This window comes from Bos indicus, chromosome 24 (assembly GCF_029378745.1).
Source record: "Bos indicus isolate NIAB-ARS_2022 breed Sahiwal x Tharparkar chromosome 24, NIAB-ARS_B.indTharparkar_mat_pri_1.0, whole genome shotgun sequence".
NCBI lineage: Eukaryota > Metazoa > Chordata > Mammalia > Artiodactyla > Bovidae > Bos > Bos indicus.
This window is the reverse complement of record NC_091783.1, coordinates 42,275,055-42,297,159: the sequence shown is the minus strand read 5'-3', so window position 1 is coordinate 42,297,159 and position 22,105 is coordinate 42,275,055. Positions and strand designations below refer to the sequence as shown.

Sequence of the window (22,105 nt, the reverse complement as noted above, 5' to 3'; positions counted from 1 at the left end):
ATACAATAACTAAAATTTTAAAAATATACTAGAGGAAATCAGGAGCAAATTAGATGATACAGAAGAATAGACTGGGGATCTGGAAGACAGTCTGGTAGAAATCACTCCCATCAGAACCAGCAAAAAAAAAAGAAGACAGTTTAAGAGACAACATCAGGCTTACAAACATTGCCATATAAGGGTCCCAGAGGGAGAAGAGAAAGATAAAGGAAAAGAAAACCCAGTGGGAGAAATAATAGCTGAAAACATTCCTAACCTACTGAAGAAAAGAGACATGCACGTCCAGGAAGCACAGAGAGTCCCAAACAACCTGAACCAGAAGGCAAATTCCTTTAAAGGAGTAATAAATAGACTGATAAGCTGACTTCTTACAGGACCAGTGGGAGCCAACGACAATGGAAGCATGTTTTTAAAGGACTGAAAGAAAATAACTGCAAACCTAGATGGTACACCCAGCAAAAATATCGTCCCAGGATACAGATGAAATGATGACATTTTCAGATAAATTATTTAAAAGACAGGCTGTAGCAAGGGCAGGCTAGGACACATCAGCGCTCAGGAACACCATTCCAACACAGCAGAATCTACTGGGAAGCAGCAGACCCTGCCAGTGGCAGTTAGGTTTCCCAGTTCCTCTCTGCCTGGTTTTGGAAGTAGAATGGACACCTTTGGTCAATTGTGAGGGGTGGGAAGGCTGGCAGGAGAAAAGGTCTATGATCCTCAGTCTTTACTTCATGGTCCCAAGACGACCACTTTGGTCCCAAAGCCAACCAAGTTCACGTTTCAATCTGGAGAACAGTATCAAGGAAACAATGACATAAGCAAAAATAAGAAAATGAAATGTCCTAGTAGCTTCCAGCAGTCTCCCACTTGCTTCTGACTGCTCATATCACGGGATCTCCCCCCAACAAGCAGTGTCAATGTTTTTACCTGGCAAATGCCACCCCAAACAATGGCAGGGTCTGTGGATGCAGAAGGAAGGGAGTGATGTGGAGAAAAGGCAGGTGGGCCTTTACAGCTAAGCCAGTTTCACAGGAAGTACACCATCCAAACTACATCAAAACTCAATGGAATGCCTGCTTTGCAGTCGACATTTTCTTTAAGGTTACATTCTAGTCTCTGAAAGTCTGTGTGGCATCTTTTGGTTGGTTTGTTTCCTTTTTACAGATGCTTCCAGGCTGAATTTGTGGAACATGGTTTGGACACCACAAAGATTGTTTTATTCTTTACGGTCAATCAAAAATGTCTTCTTAGAAGTCAAAGAACATCATTAGAAATGGTATGCAAAGGAATAAATCTAAAACTGTTCCCCAAAAGTTAAAATCAGATTTTTTTTAATTGATAAGTGTCCTGAGGCATCATTCCTTTCCATTGAGGTAGGTCGAGGAAGTGTATTTATTCATCCTTAGGATAAACCATATACTGGCGATAATGAACTCCACCCATGCCTCACTCTCTGCATAGCCTAACGAGAAGCAGACGGTCCCAGCGGCCCCCGCCCTCTCCTTTCGCTTCAAGGCTGGCAGCTTCAGAAGGAGCTGCTCGTGGAGCAGGCCAATCATTCCCTTCGTCCTCGTGCACTGTGCCAGGCAGAGGGGAAGATGCTCCCTTCATCGCAGGGGAGACACTGCCATTCACTTCCAGACTGGCCATGGGACCAGAGCTCCTCACCCAGAGGCATCGTCCCCTCTGCGCATCTGCCCAGGTGGAGGGTTTGCACAGATGAGGTCAGGATCCTGGCAGCTCCCCCGCCAGGACAGTAAGTTCCTGACCATCAGCTTGTGACTGTGGAGGCACCCTCTTCAAAGACAACAGCTACACAACTCGGTGAGGAGCCGGCCACCCAGGAAGGTCCCCTTTCAGAAGGCCCTGGGTGACCCAGATAGCTGACCCGTCGAGTGACCCACTCCTCTCTGCCTGCACCCCAGTTCCTACCCTTATGCTTTCAATTTGCCAATAATTGAAATAACCTACAAAACACAGAGCACCCCACCCAGGACCCTAATAAAGGGCGAGCCCCTGGTCCTCACTCCTTCCCTCCTTCAACCTTGACCACAGTATGTGGTCAGGGTGTGCTGCACGTCCGCCAGGACTGCTGAGTCATAAATCTTCTTTTTTCCAGACTTTCCTGGTGCTTGTTGCTGAGGTGCATTCTGCAGTCATAAGACCCACAAGGCCTGATCCAGCCACATCCTTGGACCCTGGTCAGGGAGATGTCTGTAGGGGCTGCTGCAGGTGGGATGATCGATGTGAGCACCACAGGCATCTCTAGCCAGGAGCATCACTGTCATAGACTGAGACTTTCAGGAAACACTCTGCTGTGAAGATGTGTGTGCAAACTAAGTCACTTCAGTTGTGTCTGACTCCTTGCGAACCCATGGACTGCAACACAGGCTTCCCTGTCCTTCACCATCTCAGAGCTTATTCAAACTCATGTCTATTGAGTCAGTGATGCCATCCAACCATCTCATCCTCTGTCACCCCCTTCTCCTCCTACATTCAATTTTTCCTAGAATCAGAGTCTTTTCCAATGAGTCGGTTCTTTCCATCAGGTGACAAAGCATTAGAGCTTCAGCTTTAGCATCAGTCCTTCCAATGAATATTCAGGTTGATTTCCTTTAGGATTGACTGGTTTGATCTTCTTGTAGTCCAAGGGACTCTCAAGAGTCTCTCCAGTACCACAGTTCAAAAGCATCAGTTCTTAAGCACTCAGCCTCCTTTATGGTCCAGCTGTCACATTCTACATGACTACTGGAAAAACCATAGCTTTGACTATACAGACCTTTGTCAGCAAAGTGATGTCTCTGCTTAGGAGATTTACTTTTTAAATTTCTGTTGCTTTCAAGCCCGTGTTGAAGCTTTCCTCTTCCCTCTCCAAGGTTCAACCTGAAAGTCAGTACACAGGCCTCTTACACATTAGCCAGGTGGGCAGGGTGTGCACATGCAACCCAGAATTCAACCACTTCAATTGTTAACTTAAAAAGCTGCTCATCAAGAATCAGATAGAAAAGCACATAACGCCTTACGCAATTATCAGATATTGTAAAAAGTTAAAGCTTACAATGTAAGTCAGTAATGAAATTAAAGGTATATTCTATAGCATCTTTTCATTAAAGACATCACTAGCATTTACCCACATTATTGCTATAATTATCCCAATTTTATAATGGAAAAACAAACTTTACATCAGCTATGTTATCTTCTGAAGGAGAGGGGAGAAGTTTCGTATCTATCCTTAGAATCAAGACAAACGCTTCCTTCATTTGGTAATGACACTTTGCATAATAAACATAAAATTCTGGTTTGAGATGATAAACCAGCTCGCCTGGGTTGCCCGTCCCCCTCAAGACTTGAGACTGCACTGCCACCTGGTGGAATTAAGTTTGACAACAATTCATTTGTGAGCTTGCCAGCCTTTGGGAAAGACCAACATCCTGGTAAAGATTGAAGGCAAAAGGAGAAGAGGGCAACAGAGGATGAGATGGTTGGATGGCATCGCTGACTCAATGGACATCAATCTGAGCAAACTCTGGAAGATGATGAAGGACAGGGAAGCCTGGTGTGCTTCAGTCCATGGGGTCTCAAAGAGTTGGACATGGACACAATTTAGTGACTGAACACACACACACACCCACACACACACACACACACACCCAAAACACACACACACACACCAAACACACACACAGCCTTTGGTTTACTATTTTTAAAAATAAAAAGGTGGTTATCATTTAACTTAAAAAAAAAATGGAAGGGTCTGAGGGACACAGGATTGAAGGTGCCAAATTAAAACAAAATTTCCAAATCTTCTTGGAAAGCCGTTAGCCCCATCTATCCCCTGGAACAAAGCCCAACCCCACGGACACCTAGAACTCAGTGAGTATCCCCCAGGTACCCCATGGAGGTCACACTACACTTCCAATATCCCTGTTTGCTTTAAAACCCAGTCGTGCCTCTCGGCCAAAGCCAAATGACAAGGCTCTGGAGGTTAGGAAACCTACTAGTTAGTGACCTAGTTTTAGAAAACCTCAAAGAACCTACGAGCACAGGTGTTACTTGAAACCAATGAATTCTGGTGATTCTCATTTCAAACATCTCACAGCACTTACAATATTAAGGCTGAGATTTTAAGGAGAATTTTCTAAGACCAAGTGGTTTAGCACAATAGCTAATGAGCTGTGGACAGGAAGAGGATGCGTTGCTGCCTCTCAGGGAAAGGGCTTTGGGGGTGCCCTCAGCAGGACCCAAAACTCTCCCCAGGATGACCCCAATGCAGCCCAGTACAACCACACAGAACTAGACTTGTATGTGTTGTTGTTCAGTTGCTCAATTGTGTCTGACTCTGCAACCCCATGGGCTCAATGGACATCACACTTCCCTGTCCTTCACGGTCTCCTAGAGTTTCCTCAAACCCACATCCACTGAGTCTGTGATGCCATACAACCATCTCATCCTCTGTCCTCCCCTTCTCCTTCTGCCTTCAATCCTTCTAGGCATCAGGGTCTTTTCCAATGAGTTGGTTCTTCACATCAGGTGGCCAAAGTATTGGACTTCAGTAATTAATGCATATTTACGTCAAATATTATACTAACTCTACGTACTTGATACTTAGCTCAGCATTCAAGAAGCTGCTGATTAGCCATCTCTGGGGAGAAGTATCAGAATTCTTTTCTACTATATGCATCTCTATAATTTCTAAGCTTCTAAAGTCAGCGTCACCTTCATATTCAGAAAAAAAAAAAGGAAATAAAAAACCAAAATGCATCATGTGTAACACTGTGAGAATAACCCTAAATGTTAAGGTATCTTTATATTTTCTAACTCAAGGTCCTCACTTTCATTACACAGCTGTTAGAAACTTCTAAATACTTATTGTATCTTTCTGATACATGATCAAAGGACAGAGTACAAACGCCAATTTTAATATGCTTATTATGTACCCCAAACTATGCTGGGTTCTTTAAAGTGCCCTGCAGTCCTCACCACACCCACCCTGGATTGCACGGGAAGTGTGACCAGCAGGCGTGTGGCTGCTAAGGGGGCCTTGCGGAGGTCGCGCCATGTGCAAGAGTGGAGCTGAAACCCGAACCCAGGCTCATCTCTTCTCCAAAGCCAGGTCAGTTAAAGGTGTTTGCATTCGACCAGGCACTGCATTCAGCAGATCTGGTTCACGACTTCAAAATGTCAAGCCAGTCCCCTCTCTGAATATTGCACTTTAATTCTTGACCCGAATAATCAGACAACGGCCCACTTTCTGCCTCCCTTGTAGGTGGACAACACCTGCTTCCATCTGCTGAGCGTCCGCTTGGCACCAGGCTCTGCTTTCCCACCCCCTTCATGTTCAGTGAAGCAGGCATGGATAGGATGCCCTCTTATGAGCAGAAAAATTGGGGCACAGAGAAAAAACACCCCAGGTCATAACCAGGGATGTGACCAAACTCAGAACATAAACCCGCCACGTCAGCCCAGGCCCCAGACTGGTAAACCCTTTGACATGCTCCCTTCCCAACCAGCTCATGCTTCATACTCGAAACTGTAACACTAAACACCACATATATAGCCAGTCATCTGAGTTAACTGCTTGAAAGGCCAGCTGTAAAGAGCCTGGGTTGCAAAATGCTTAAACTCTGAAACCATATCGTGGCCACAAGCTTCTAGCCACTAATGCAGTGTGTAATAAGTGTAGAATATTGTCTTGACACCAAGATTTTCAAAAGCAGAAAATTACTTAATACATCCAGTACTGAGAGACTAAGACCAAAGCATGCTCTCATTTGTATTGAATTGAACATCAGTAAAGCAAGAAGAGATAAGAAAGCCTTCCTCAGCGATCAATGCAAAGAAATAGAGGAAAACAACAGAATGGGAAAGACTAGAGATCTCCTCAAGAAAATTAGAGATACCAAGGGAACATTTCATGCAAAGATGGGCTCGATAAAGGACAGAAATGGTATGGACCTAACAGAAGCAGAAGATATTAAGAAGAGATGGCAAGAATACACAGAAGAACTGTACAAAAAAGATCTTCACAACCCAGATAATCACGATGGTGTGATCACTGACCTAGAGCCAGACATCCTGGAATGTGAAGTCAAGTGGGCCTTAGAAAGCATCACTACGAACAAAGCTAGTGGAGGTGATAGAATTCCAGTTGAGCTACTCCAAATCCTGAAAGATGATGCTGTGAAAGTGCTGCACTCAATATGCCAGAAAATTTGGAAAACTCAGCAGTGGCCACAGGACTGGAAAAGGTCAGTTTTCATTCCAATCCCAAAGAAAGGCAATGCCAAAGAATGCTCAAACTACCGCACAATTGCACTCATCTCACACGCTAGTAAAGTAATGCTCAAAATTCTCCAAACCAGGCTTCAGCAATATGTGAACCATGAACTTCTGATGTTCAAGCTGGTTTTAGAAAAGGAAGAGGAACCAGAGATCAAATTGCCAACATCTGCTGGATCATGGAAAAAGCAACAGAGTTCCAGAAAAACATCTATTTCTGTTTTATTGACTATGCCAAAGCCTTTAACTGTGTGGATCACAATAAACTGTGGAAAATTCTGAAAGAGATGGGAATACCAGACCACCTGACTTGCCTCTTGAGAAATCTGTATGCAGGTCAGAAAGCAACAGTTAGAACTGGACATGGAACAACAGACTGGTTCCAAATAGGAAAAGGAGTACGTCAAGGCTGTATATTGTCACCCTGCTTATTTAACTTATATGCAGAGTACATCATGAGAAACGCTGGACTGGAAGAAACACAAGCTTGAATCAAGATTGCCAGGAGAAATATCAATAACCTCAGATATGCAGATGACACCACCCTTATGGCAGAAAGTGAAGAGGAACTAAAAAGCCTCTTGATGAAAGTGAAAGTGGACAGTGAAAAAGTTGGCTTCAAGCTCAACATTCAGAAAACGAAGATCATGGCATCTGGTCCCACCACTTCATGGGAAATAGATGGGGAAACAGTGGAAACAGTGTCAGACTTTATTTTGGGGGGCTCCAAAATCACTGCAGATGGTGATTGAAGCCATGAAATTAAAAGACTCTTACTCCTTGGAAGGAAAGTTATGACCAACCTAGATAGCATATTCAAAAGCAAAGACATTACTTTGCCAACAAAGGTCCATCTAGTCAAGGCTATGGTTTTTCCTGTGGTCATGTATGGATGTGAGAGTTGGACTGTGAAGAAGGCTGAGCGCCGAAGAATTGATGCTTTTGAACTGTAGTGTTGGAGAAGACTCTTGAGAGTCCCTTGGACTGCAAGGAGATCCAACCAGTCCATTCTCAAGGAGATCAGCCCTGGGATTTCTTTGGAAGGAATGATGCTGAAGCTGAAACTCCAGTACTTTGGCCACCTCATGCGAAGAGTTGACTCACTGAAAAAGACTCTGATGCTGGGAGGGATTGGGGGCAGGAGGAGAAGAGGACGACAGAGGCTGAGATGGCTGGATGGCATCACCGACTCGATGGACGTGAGTCTGAGTGAACTCCGGGAGTTGGTGATGGACAGGGAGGCCTGGCGTGCTGCGATTCATGGGGTTGCAGAGAGTTGGACACGACTGAACGACTGAACTGAACTGAAGCCAATATGGGGGACTCCCTGGTGACTCAGCGGTAAAGAACTCACCTGCCCATGCAGGAGACCTGGGTTCGATCCCTGGGTCAGGAAGATCTCCTGGAGGCCGAAACGGCAACCCACTGCAGTCTTCTTGCCTGGGAAATCCCATGGACAAAGCAGCCTGGCGGACTACACCCCTTGGGGCCACAAAGAGTTGGACACAACTTAGTGACTAAACAACAACAAAAGCCAATTTTGCAGCTTCATCCATCTTCTTCTCAAAGACAGTGGGGCCCGTGGAGACCCACGCCTTGGACCAGGACTTGGCTCATTACAGTAGCCTGGAAAGGCCAGTCCTCCCAGTTCTCCTCTGTTAAAAGGTGCTCCAGAGAGAAGTTATGTAAGCTCTGATCTACAACGGTTCCTCCTAGAAGTGGCTTCCATTGCTCCTCAGACTTTAAGGGTGTTTCAGCTGACGATGCTTTGGACCGTCTGGGCCCAACCACCTGTTGAAAAAGGTCAAGTGTCTTCAGGGATCTTTTGTCCCCTGAGAATAAGATTCCCGTGGATCCCACCGCCCACAACTCAATCCCAACCTGGTGTCATCGTACCTTGGCCCACGCCCGCCAGTGCCCAGCTCAGGGGAGGAGTCACCGCCAGTCCCACGAGATGAGGACCTGAGCCGGCTCCAGCTCAGGTGAGTCCAGGACTCGTCCCACCAACCCAGAAGCAAGACAGAGCCTTCATAACAGGAAGTGAATCACATGTGGGAACCAAGTCCATGCCTCGCGTTTCCGCAAAGTGAGAAGCCCCAGTGTTTACATTCCTCCATTTTCAAAACATGCAAGAAAAACCACCTCCATCCAACACACGTATGAACACACAGTCCGCAGCACATGCGTTAAGCAGACAGCAAGGCGGTGTGGCCACGTGAGGGTCCCACATGTGGACCTGCGTTCTCGCCTCCCTCCCCGTAGACTCACTGTCCTTACAGCTCAAGTTCTGTGCGGCTGTGTACACACATCACACAGGCGGCTTGTAGGGCAGCGTTTGCCCACCTTCCTATCTCCCTCCTACAACGAAACCGTGAGAGACGCGGCTTTAGCAGAAGGGCCGGGACCTTCAGGGTCTTGCTGTCACAATTTCAGTGCCAGCCTTGGCAGCAAAACATTCCTGTAACGAGTGCAAGCTGGCAGGGAAGAGGAGCACGTGGTGTGTCAGGTCCTGGAACTCGTACGAGACATGCCAAGGAGATTCCCGGACGTGCGCACACCTCCAAGAACTTCTAGCGGAGGGAGAACTCGACACAGCCCGCTGAGTAAAGGATGGCATTTATGTCACAGATTGTAACCGGCAAATACACTACGTGCTGATGGTGACGTACTAGAGGGGTGACATCTTGACGCAAGGACGAGGAGGACCCCCGGACTCCGCGGGCCAGCGGTCTGCCTGACGGAAGCGTCCTCAGGAGAGGGCATAGAGGGGGCGTCAGTCCTTCTCTCTGATGAGCTCCTTTGCTCTTTTCCTTTTCTGTTGGAGTACAGCTGCTTTACCACTAACCTTGTGCTAGTTTCTGCAGTAGATGATTTACTTTTTAAAAGAAGCCAAGAAATCAAAGGCAAATATGGAAAAATGAAATGCCAAAGCTGAGGAAAAGTTCATGGTGAAAACAAAGCCCCAGGGGGAAGGCGACCCCATCCTGCAGGCACGCCCATCTCAGCCCTGCGACCCTGGGGTGGGGACACAGGCAAACGGAAACCTTGTCTCCTACTGGCCTCTGTTGTTGCTCAGTCACTCAGGCGTGCCTGACTGTGACCCCACGGACTGCAGCGTGCCAGGCTTCCCTGTCCTTGGCTAACTCCCAGTTTGCTCAAATTCATGTCCATTGAGTCAGCGGTGCAATCTAACCAGGCCTCTCTCTGCAAGGTACTTTTCTAGAGTTAAGGGATCTAAGTATTGGATGGAAAGAAATGTTTATTTACATTTGAAACCTACTTCTTGGAAACATTTGTACCGTTAATGCCTCAACCAGATACAGCAATGTTACAATGTTACATTGTTAAAAACTTGGAACAGCATGTGCCCTTGTATGGCCTCTCCGTGCAAACACTATAAGGACAAACACACAAATTTTGAGCACTTTATAAAGTTCACCGTCAAGAACCTAAGCACATATTCCGATGTACTTACCTCCCTAAAATTCCACCGACCACTTGTCTGACAAAGGAACACTTTACCCAATTAAAAATTAAGATTCTTAAGCCATTTCCTCATTGTAGAATGTAGGATCTTGGTAAGAAACTGATTTCTTAAAACGTGTAAGGAAATTCCCCAGTTAACAAATTCCATGGGGGTGGCAGGGGGTGCTCACGGTCTAAGAGCATTTTCCCCTTAAGAAGATGAGAATTCAACTTGATAAACATGATCATTAAACTTTTACAAGAAATTCTGATTTTTATTTCAGTTATTTCACAAAACTTAATTGATGGCAAAGTACAGAAGGGCATTTGAAGAAATACTTTGCAACAAAGCTTCCCTTTGCTTCTCTAAAGTTAAATTTGGATTTTTCAAATCAATTATTTCCCTAAATTTAAATCAAAGCAGCTTGCTACACACCCTTGTATATTTATCTACATACTGCACATTTAAGGATACACACTTAGGATTAAAACAGCACACGATGAAAAAGCAAGCTTGCCCCCAAAACTACATTAAATTCTTTATGTAACTCCCAACAAACCTTTACTTCTTAAAACAAGGAATTCACTAAAATGAGGAATTCTGCTAGAAATGTCAAATGGACAAGTACCTGCAATTCTTCATAACTTTTTTTATAACTCCGTTGTCAGTTATTTCTTTCCCCTCCCAAAATCTACATTTTTCCTCAAACTCCATAAACGTGTACAACACTTGATCTCTTTTGTTCTTTGTAGCATTATAAAGTGAAAGTGAAAGTGAAAGTGAAAGTGAAGTCGCTCAGTCATGTCCAACTCTTTGCGACTCCATGGTCTGTAGCCTATCAGGCTCCTCTGTCCATGGGATTCTCTAGGCAAGAATACTGGAGTGGGTTGCCATTTCCTTCTCCAGGATTATAAACAGTATCACAGTTTTAGACTATGAATGATCAAAATCCATACACTTGGTTTAATCATTAAATATTTAAGGACCCTGTAGATTAAAGACTGAGGTCACACTCTGTTCCTCCAGCTGTGAAGGTCACACAGAAGCCAGTTTCTGAATTCCACTGTCTCCTGCTTATGTGACATTGATAAACGTGTTTGGCTATGCTCATCCTGGCTTTATTTAAGAGCTGAGATTGCTAGTGGCCAGTTATTTCAATTCTACGGGAAATAAAGGCAAGAAAAAAGGTCTTAGAAAATTCAGGACTACAAGGTTCCAAGGTTCCAGTCCACCCTCTGGATGTGTGGGCTGGGCATCATGGATACAAGACAGCTGACGGGACTCAGTCACTTCACACAACTGACTGTCGGACACCCCTGGGTTATGGTTTCCTGGCGGAATCTTGGAACCCATCCATCCTCGGGCACAGGAGGGCTGCATCATTTGTGCAGTCGGCCACAGGCATCACAGGACCATGCCAGCGACGGCCCTGACTAGGACAGGACATGAGGCACCCCCTCCACGAGATGGACCTCAGTGGGCCAGAGCCTGGGCTCTAGGACCACATCATCAGGACCCAACGCCTGACCTGTTACCTAGATCCCCTAAGCCTGAGCATCCTTCACTTCCCTAAGCCTGTCTGGCCCTCCCCGACAAAGGTGCTAAGAACAGCACCTGTATCCCGGGACGGGGGTGAGGACTACCAGTTGACCTAAAAGTAACACTGGCACACTGTGATCAAGATCTTGAAAACCATTCCGTGCTTTGAGAAACATGACGGGTGAAACACGTTCCTCAGGTGGGTAATCACTTTGGGTGTCTGCTAGCAAAGCAGTTATTAAAGCTGAACTTCAAAACATTTGTCAAATCATTCATTTTTGGACAGATGATTAGATCCTTTTGCAAGCTAAAAAACTTTACTGGTGTTCTAACCAACCTAACTTCACAAAGACAGCTCATGCAGTAGTAATCCCTAAAGGTGATGCCTGCAAGTTAATAAAGGTTAACATACTAAGAATTCTGAAAATGCAGGTTACCTATATTGTTAAGACTTCAGTCTTACTTAAAACTGATTTTGTACCTTGCTTTGGCATTTTAAAGCCTCTAAAGCAGTTTTCTGGCTGCAGATTTAAATGACTGGAGCTTAAAATAAAAGACCATGCCAGGTCTCCACTCTCCACCAATTAAGGGGTATCTCCACAGGTACCAGTCAAGGGTCAGGACACTTTCTGAACTGCATCACACCCGCTAATGCATGGGTCTGGTCACCCACCACTGAAATCTAACATAATGAATAACTATCTTCGTAGTTTCCTACACCTTTTCCAAGGTGGGTGTTATTAATACACACCGGAACAACTGGAAAACAAGAAAACCAGTTTTAAAACAAGAGCAATGTGGTAACAGGGAACGTATGAATAATTAGAAAGGGAATTTACCTGGCCAGTCGAGCTTTACACTGTAATTATAATGCTCAAAACCTTACAATCAAGAATGTGATCACAAAGATACTTTAGGATCACAAAAACCATTTTTGCAGTCACTTATACTTGGTTTTCAATAAACCTGAGAAAGTATATTAAGTTAAAAAAAGATGCAAAGTTGTATGCAATTTATGGTTATGCTTGATCAGTACTATTATAGGGAAATATTCGCAGAAACTGATGCTGGATGGCAGAACTTAGCATTAGTTTTTTAATATATTTTCCAAATTGCCTAAAATGCACACCTCATGATTTCTACAATCAGAAATGCAGGAAAACTGAACTCTCTCTCCCTTCAAGGGTGATGTTCTCACTTCTCTGCGCCCACCCCACAGGCGGGGAGTTCCCAAGAGGCCACGGGTGCCCAGGGCTCTCCAGAAGCTTGGCTCTCAGGGCGGGAGAGTGCAGCTGTCCCCATCTCCTACGCAAAAGCCCTTGACCTCCAGGTCAAGGTCACTAAGAGAAGACCACCTGCCAGCAGACTGGAGTCCCAGTCAGTGACAGGCCATCACTCCCTGACGCAACATGAGCACAGGCATGGCCGTACTCCATGGAGATCAAATCCCCTCTTGCTGCTTTTTAGAAAGGAAAATGACACTTCACCACGTTTTTGAACAGTTTATTTATTCACACAATAGTTTATCTCCCTTTGAAAGCTAGCATATGAAGATCACTTATTTACCTTGTTTTGTTGTTTTTCCACATGGTAAAACCTTGATCGTCCCCTAATTCTCATAAAGGTCAATGTTTTAAAATTTATGCACATACCAGAATCACCGAAAGCAATGTGCAAAGCTCTGGGAAAACTAGTGCTTGAATGTTTTTAAAGTGGCAGAAGATTACAATTCAGGGATAAACCCTGTAAGGAACTGTATTTTTTACCTTATGGGTAAAACTTGTTTTCAAAGTGGTATATTTCAGATGATTACAATCCAGAACTAAATCCCATGGCAGACAACATCCGTTTTAGGGGAACTTCTGAGCTAAGATAATAGAAAGAAAAATTAAGAATATTACTTTTCCCTGATGAGAATTTCTGACTTTGATACATACTTTTTTCCAAATGTCATTTAAGGTGACATACGACACACTCAGAATATAACTCTTAAATCTGTCTCTTGTAAATACAAGAATGGGCAAAATTACGTACATTAGTTACAGGAAGAACATAGGAAGGCGGTGCACTTAGCATCACATAAGAACGTTAAGGCCTTAGATACCTGGCTGTGGCTTCAGTGACGTCAACAGCGCGTTCCCCTCATGCTTACATTCCAAGTAAGCAGGCAGGCAAAGCAAAGATTTCTAAACATGTAAGTGTTAAAGATAATTTAACCTCTATATTACCAGTCAATTAATACAGTTGGGACTCTTCTCAAGTAACTGTCATAAAGCGGCCAAATCACACTTCATATGGAAATAAGGCGCCTCCCATACAGTCAGAGCGCTTCCTGGAATGTAAAGCAGAGGAGCAGCCCACGTGGACTTTTTATGTTGTACACGGTTCCCAGCTAAGACCAACCACTGCGTCACGCAGTCTGTGAAATGCCTACCGGAAAATGCATTTACTTCTTACCAGTTGGGAGGGGGTAATCCTAGCCTAAACATTAAAGCCAGACATGTAGGTGAGACTATTCCATGGCGGCCTGTGATTTCATCTTAGGACAGGAAGTTTCACACTGTTATTAAACAGCATATTAATGTCCACTATTCCTGTCATGTCAAAGTTATCAGAAACAGACAGGAAGCTGGAGTCCGGAGAGCAGGCTTCCTGGTCCGGCCCTGCCTCCACCTCCCATGAGACATGAGCGAAGTTGTCAGCTCCCCAAAAGGCCTCAGAGCCCTCAACCAGAAAACACAGGAGCTGAACAAACTGAACCCTAACTACACAGGATTCCCATCAAATGGGATTCTGCTAAATTTAGCTTGAAAACTGACAGCTCTAAAACAACCGGCCTGATGCTCATCAGGGAGAGATTCAGGCCAGGGAGCACCTGCTTCTGCACTGACGGGGTGGGATGGCAAGGCTGCTGCCAGCGTGTGTTTCCAGGTTCCAAGTAGAAGGAGCATCCACCCTGGGCTCCACGCAGGCGGGTGGCTCCAGAGACATGCGTATGTTCTTGTAACTTGTGCACACAGGCCAGGGGTTTTCTAGAAGACACCACACAGCACATGGATCTGACAAGCCCAAAACACATCTGAAATGCAAATGCAACCAAATACTTCAGACTGTTTCTCTCCTTCATAAAATGCACACACAGATGTGGGGCCAACACCCTTCACTGCACGCCAGGTCCCCAAGTCCAACTTCCCTTTCAGATATGAGTGCTTCTTTTACAAAACCAACACCTATTTTCAAAAATCAAAATTTGCTTGGATTAGATTGTACTTAGTACAAAAAGTGAATCTATTTTTTCTAGTTTCAAGATTTTCTATGCCAACACAGAAGTAACTAAGTGAGACATAAGACTTAAGTGCAGGGAAGTACACCAGACCCCGCCACGCAGTTACACCGAAAACCCACTTCACGTGGCTGACACAGAGACTTGCAAAGAAGGTCATTTTTCACAAAGGAATTCCCCAGGCTTACTCAGTAATACCAAAATTCCATAATGGAAGTTACCTCACATGTCAAATTGGACCGGGGTGGGGGCGAACTGCGGGGGTACATTTAAGTGTTATTCCGAGATGCTACAAAATCACTAGGCTGGTCAAAAAGCAGTGATTAGAACCAAGGAAAATTAGTCTTTCTCGAGAAGATAGACACTCAAAGAACCTGAGAACAGGGTAAATTAAACAGAATCGCACCACAGGGCAGACACGTAAACTGACTGACATCACAGCACTTTTTTTTAATTCTCACGATATTTGCTTATTTTGTATTATCTTGAAGACAAACGGATTATGACCTTCTAAAATACCACAAGTGTCCTGAAATCTTACCAATTCCTTTCCTTAAAGGAACGAGGCCTTTGAACCACAAACACCATGACACCTGCAAGGGTTTCCGTGAGGTGAGTCATGCGTTTCATAACCCAGATCGCCACACAGCGCGCTCCCTGACACCCGCCTCAGGACACAACAGACACAAGCTATCGAGCAAGAATCTGTTAACAGTTTTATTATTTTTGTGTTAAATACCATGGGACAGGATTGGAAGGATGAAAAACTCAGTCAACAACTGCCTCACAAGGGATAAGAAAGATTCTGCCATGATATTAGCAAAGGTGAAGGAGAAAATTTACACTGTACGAGGCACCATTTCCCCACAGAATACCTCTTGGCATTTCCTGAATGAGTGGGATTAGCAATCTAAATAAATCATATTTCAAGAGGTAACAGCAACAGATAAAATTTAAAGGGATTATTAAAATAACATTTACAAGACTCTGAACAATTCTTGAACTCTTATTAAAACCACAAAGAAAGAACAATTCTTTATTTATGAATTTCATAAAGGACTGAATGTGCAATGACGCCTGCTAGGGACGGTCTGGTGGCGGTGGCGCTGTCCGGAGCCCAGCACTCTGCTCTTACGCGTTTCTTTCTAACCGTGAGACCGTTACGGGCGAGGCCTACATGACGCTGTACACACAAAGCATGGTCACCGTGGGCCACATGGTCACCGTGGGCCACACTACCAGTGAGATGGCAGGTAAACGAATCTTTTCTGGTCAAGAGGAAAAAAAGAAAGAGCACTCTGCATGCTTCACTCTACAAGATGAATTTCCCTAGAAAGAATCCAATGAAAATGGCTGCAATGACAACAAGAAGTGAAGGAAGAGGACTGGTGACGTTCTCTCTGAAGGACACAGCTGAGGTGGATCCAGGTTTTTCCGAATGTGCTACCTTCCTGAGCCGTAAGCCTTCATCCTAGGAAAAAACACAGGCACAAAAAGAGATTTCAAAAACAAATGGCATCAGACCACAAGCTACAAACCCAGAGACAGACAACAGAGCCGTACGCAGGTGACCCGGGGCCCACAGTGTCCTCACAAACGGCCCTTCAGCCACAGACGACCAGAAACAGTCAGTGCTAGTCAGAGTCCGGCTTACACACACGTGGCAAGCCAGCCCCACACAGGGAGAGCCGGGACCTCGCGGGACTGGGGGAGAGGGAGGGTGTGAGTAAAGGGCTAGCACCTGGCCTGGACCACGGAGGAGACACAGGACCCTGTTTTGTAAGAAAGAAGGGACACAAAAGAGGGGGAGAGCTGCTCGCAGGACCCAGGCCCAAGGCTCTGCACCTGGACTGGAGACCACTTTTCTGCAAGGTGATCTCCACTTCCAGACCAGAGCGGCTGCTCCATCCTGACTGATGCTGTCTCACACAGCAGTTTCTGACAGTCAGCCTGGGATTTTAGGGGACAAGGTTCTCAGTAACACGACAACAGTCACTCAAAGTAGGAGGCTGTTACGACACTTCACCAGCTGCAGAATGACACTGGAAAACACCCACACCTCTGCACTAAGGCAGTTGGCTTCACCTGGCCTACCACTGTGACCAGAGAGGGGGCAACGCTTCACATCCTCAGCACATGCTGGTCTCGCTTCTCGCACTCCCCCCGCCCCGCCGCCGTGCATTCATCAGTAACACCACATGCCCTTGGCGTCATGCTGTCTGCCTGTATGCCCGGCTGCTCGGAGGGGCTGTGGGTTTGGGTCTTGTTCCGGTTAGTCCTATGTGGACACCAAAATGACTCTCAGTCCCAGAGAGAACTTTAAAAGGCACTCCAGATGACTCTGCCTCCCTGGGTTTGGGGTGCGGCCCGGACATGAGGTAAGAGCTCACAGGAGACTCCAATGAACAGGCTGGATGAGGAAGAGGGGGTGGGGAGGTGAAGGGCAGTGGGAGATCCTGCCCAGGGAGGCTGCCGCAATGCCAGCCTCGATGTGAGCTGTTAAAGGGCCAGAGGTCAACTCAGTGCACCAGTGGCCTTCAAGGTTCTTTTATCTTTTAAAAAGCAGGATGCTTCTTCAAACAGCATCTCCTAGAGAACATCAGTCAATTCCACCACCTGTCTCCCAGCGTGCTCAGCCTGGCAGTTCTTGGCATTCAGGCCTCAGCTCTCTGAACACCTGGGCTCAGCACGCTGGGGAGCACACCGTCCACCAAACACAGAACTGAGGTCACGGCAGGTAAAGGCAAAGTGCAAACAGCAGCCCCCTTACAAGTGCATGGGGCTGTGCGTGGTTGTGAAACAGAGACCATCTCTCCACCCTCCAGGTAGGTGCTCGAGGCAGGGGCCTTGGAGAGGGGCTTGGGAGAGGGAGAAACAGCCAGAAAAACCATCTCAGCACAGGTCAAGCCACCTCAGAGGAGCCTTCAATGGGAGTCATGCATGAAATTTAAAATTTTCTAAGCCCATTAAAAAGGTACCAAAATTGATAAAATTAGCTTTAATAATATATCTTTTACTGAATCCAACAGAATTCAATATTATTTCAACATAACAATACAAAACAGGGATTTTTCTTGCACTATGTGATCACAGCACATCTTAATTCCAACGAAGCACACCCTGGTGGCCCGCCCTGGACGACAGGGGCTCCTCGCGGGGACGGCACTGCTGCCGCAACCGACGAGGCCAGGCCCGGGCACGGAGGCTGCTCCAGCGAGCGAGAAAGCGGCAAGGCCAGGCCGGCCCCCAGCGCCCAGGCCGCTGCCGAGTGGGGCCGGGCGGGCACTCACCCTCAGGAGCCGGTTCTCTTCCGACAGCTTCATCATCTCCCCCTGCAGCCGCTTGCACTCCTCCACGAGCTTCCTCGTCTCGGTGTCACTGAGGGAAACGCTGTGCGGCTTTGGCACGGGCCCGTCCTGCTTCGCAGCGTTCAGGGGAACGGCTTTGCTGGGTTCCATGTCGTTCTGCATCACAAAGATAGCAGGCGGGGAGTTTGTCAACTGACAACTCTCCTTACTGGTTTTAAACAAAACTTAAACTCCACATCCTTGTCCAAGAAATTATTTACACAGCAAGTTCTGACAGGTTTCAATTTCATTATTAACGGTTTTAAAATGTCCAACATCTGGTCCCCTGTGACCAGCTCTACAGGACAACAGTGAGCACGAGTGGTCACCAAGGTCCGAGCACGTGGCTCCCTGCTCTGCACCCACCTCCCACCCCAGAGCAGCGAGCATGCAGCTCACATCGTCCTCCAAGATTCTTTCCTACCACACCTCAAAGTCTGGGAGAGCAAGAGTCACTCGTCTGTGCGTTCACCCCTAAACCCAGCACCCCAGCCAGTGGTCACTCAACAAGGACACTGAGGGATGCCTGCCCGGATCCACACACAAAGTTCACGGTCAGTGCTGATTCTGCAGCCCGAGTGAGGTGCCGGAGGGCAGGGGGATGCAGTCGCAACCACTCAAATGAAATCAGACCACCTAAGAGAAATGCGTGAGAGAAAACCCAAGTTCTGTTCACAGAAAAAAGTCACTGGAGGACCTGGAGCCTGAAGAGGAGATAATGAGCACAAACACGTGTCATGGGGAAAAAGCAGGCAGGGAGAGTCCGCCGGACAACTGCGCTCAAACATGAGTGGCCCCCACGTTTATGAAGTAACACTCCCTGCTGTAAGTCATCAGATTCAGTACAGGGCCAAAGTGGTGCTCTGGCACTCTAAATTACAACCCCCTCGTCTTAAGTCAGGCCAGCACTGACCCATGTGACCCGGCGGGCCCCCAGGTGCCCTGAGCCTCAACTGGACACCTGTCCACCTGAACCTCCTCTCCACCTTCAAGCACCCCAACAGGACTAGCACAGCAAGTCTTGTCTTCAATTAAAATTTTACTTGCTAAAAATTTAACTTTTCAGATAGCAAGGTATAAACTGCTTTATTCAGATATAAAATTCTACCAAAAACATTTTCAAAGTCAACTTTACGGCAGGTTCCACAGTACTCACCAGAGGATTTAATTACAGTCAACAACTGCCACAGCATCCCAGTTCTGGAATTCACACTGAGTACAAGTGGGGACAAGACATACTTCCTATGAAGGGGTTGTGCTCTGATTGCTATGTCTAGATCCATGTAAAAATGAACACCACTGATTATACTGAGGTCCCAGTCAACACTCAGATCCCCCTCTCTCTCCGAAGCATCCCCGCCGGGCCGGGTACAAGAAGCTTGCTTCATGATCCTCTCTGCTTCTGTGCGAGCCTCCTCCTCCCTCTCTCCCTTTCCAGCCAAGCCCCTCAGGTCTGCTAAAAATCCCGTTTCAGACGATGGTACCCTCCACCAATAGCTTCTCTCTTCCTTTCCTTCATAGTCACTAGAGTTCACTTCAAAATGGCTTCCCAAGACTTCTCACTTTCCACCTGAAAGCAGCCCAGCGACTGGGAACCAGGATGGCACACGGCCTTCCTGCCTCCATGAAGACCAACGGTCCACGATACCACAACTCGGGGAAAGAGTATCACCCTCATGCCAGAAAACTAAGAAATTAACAGGAGATACAAAAGGTCAACCAAGCAAAGACAAAATTAGAATGAGGACTCATCAAATTCTTCCCAAATGGCTTTTTATTTTTGAACAAATTTTTGAAATTCTAGAAAATTGAGAATATAAGAGAGGAAATTACCTCCCATTCTCTCATCAATTCAACATAACTATTATTCCTGTATTATCTTCCAATATTCTTTCATATGCATGTTTTATAAACTCAGCATACATTTAACTTTTAAATCTTTCTTTATTCATTTATACGTACATCTTTTAAGTGTCATTCTAAATGACATGATGTCACTAAATACTATTCTGTGCCTTACCAAAGTTACTTAAACATTTCACTCTTATTAACATCTGATGGGAAGCTCCCACTCTGGGATTTTAAATACCACCTCAACTGACAGCATCTCACAGTGACAGAATGAGATCTTTTAATTGAAAATTTTCCTTAATGTAGTTATATTGCCTTTATAAGGAAAAGGAAAAGAAATGTCATGACCAATCTGTGGTGCATACATGTTAAAGAGTAGAATGCATGGGATAATAGTGAAGCCTAAACACTTGTCAGAAGTGAGCCCAACAGGTCATGAGATAGTCACACTGAGTACGTGCACACACACCCTGTGATCACAAGATTCAGGTCCCTACAAACCAGTCAGCACACACAGCAGGGGAAAGGAAATCCAATTTACTGATTAACTACTTTACAGTGGAAGCATACAGAAGCTAACTCGGGGTGGCTAAAGAAGGGTTGAGTGGGGGGCGTCACTGGTGTGGGACAAGCTGGAGACACCAAGGCTGCTGGGACCTAACTACAGGCTCCACTGCATGGTCCCTCCTCCAGAGTTGCTTCAGGCGCTCCCCCAAAGAGGAGATGGGTTCTTCTGAACCCGTCTGGACACCAACTGGAGGCATTCAACAAGCTGTGACGCCGAGCAGCCAAGGAGCAGTGACGCTGCGCACATCTAACACTGCAACTCGGAAGAGACTCAGCAGTCAAGGCCATGGTACCACGAAGAGCATGCTGCCCTGTTTCACATGACTCAGCCTATCAGCAGTAAGCCCCTCCACCTAGGAGATGAATTTACCGCTGTACTTTTTAGAAAGCCTCCTTTAGAATCTCAGTTCCAATAATACTCTGAATTATTCCCTTTAGGGATAATTAGAAAAAGTGAGGGCTTAGGGGCTGCCAGAAAAGGAAAGGTGCGATAAAAGGCAAATATGGTTTCTGCACTGAAGCCCTGGGATGGACAGAGGAGGGAAAGAACGCACACCAGGGCAACACTCGTGGCTCCTGGGGGAGTGAGGGGTCCAGGGCATGTGCAGGGGGTAAAGAGCAAAGCCCAGAGCTGCAGCAGGAAACCGCAGGAGGCTCAAATAAGACCTCAGCTGAGAGGAGGCAGTGTTGAATATAAAGTTACCAAAATATCAATACATCTGCAGTCTAAACTAAAATCACAAAACTGTTAGAAAGTATTAGGCCTTTAGAGAAAGGAGTAGGTTTTGAAGCCTTAGTGTACGTGTTCTCTGAAAGCCAGAGCTCCCCAGAAGCAGGAAATGCGAGAGAGAGGCAGCCTATGGCACCAGGGACACCCCCAGGAGGTCAAGGTCGACAGGTGTGCCAGTGTCGTACTCAACTGGATGTTAGGTGCACACAAGCATACACAAAGGCGCACACACGGAGACACTAAAACTCAAATGTGACCTCAGATCTGTAGGGCTCCTGCCACCATTCTCCCCCGGGGGCACCAACAGTTAAAGACAGTGACCGTCAGCTGCATGGGACAGATGTGAGGCAGAAATCTCACTGATCTTTCTTATGTATAAACATAAAACACCTGCCTGGAGAGTGACATCCACCAGCTCCTCCCCCTTGACTGACACCTGCTGCCCCCATCAGATTTTTCCCAGAAGATGCTCCCCAAACCTCAGCGACAGTGAAAAAGCATGCCCACTTCATAATAATGCTCCCATTTACACTGTTCTGCTCACGACTGGGATGTTAAAAGAGAAGAATTTGCATGCGTAGTTTTTAAGTGACTGTGGTTCTGCTGTCATTTTAAACATAGCTGAAATTTTCAGTTCTAGTTACTGCACATAAAACACTCACAATAAATACCTCGCACGTGCTCAGTGACTACGTCACCGTGATCAGTGACACTGGCAGACTCGTCTATCTGTCAGCTCCCTGAAACAAACCTTCTGCTTCTCCTGTTTGAACACACTGAAGGCCCTGGGCTCATTCTTCGCACTATAAGTGGTAGGTGCTGTGCCTGTGCTGTTGATGCTGCTCAGCGGAGCGACGGCCACGGCGGGCCCTGGAGGAGCGAGACCCTGAGGTGCAGGGGAAACACAGTCTCAGATTCACACCGAGCTCTGACCACTCCTGCGAGGGACTGGGGATGACTAACACAGAGATCATTAGGCTCTCAACATTCAACTTATTCTATAAAGACGTGTCAAACATAAGAAATAGTAATAAATAATA

The 22,105-nt window shown here is 46.2% G+C and overlaps 1 protein-coding gene across 3 annotated transcripts in view; it reads right to left on the bottom strand.

The window, feature by feature from the left end:
- Positions 1 to 15,263: 15,263 nt before the first annotated feature.
- The window catches only part of VAPA (VAMP associated protein A), a 36,035-nt gene continuing 29,193 nt past the window's right edge, over positions 15,264 to 22,105 (bottom strand). For 2 of the 3 annotated variants that reach the window (XM_019986625.2, XM_070778952.1), the window contains exons 5-7: positions 21,817 to 21,951; positions 17,861 to 18,034; positions 15,264 to 16,041 (exon numbers count right to left, since the gene is read on the bottom strand). In XM_019986625.2, the coding sequence (XP_019842184.1) occupies positions 15,883 to 16,041; positions 17,861 to 18,034; positions 21,817 to 21,951 (468 nt within the window). In that variant the 3' untranslated portion in view covers positions 15,264 to 15,882. The remainder of the gene's footprint in view (positions 16,042 to 17,860; positions 18,035 to 21,816; positions 21,952 to 22,105) is intronic. The other variant, XM_070778953.1, reaches the window with a different exon arrangement.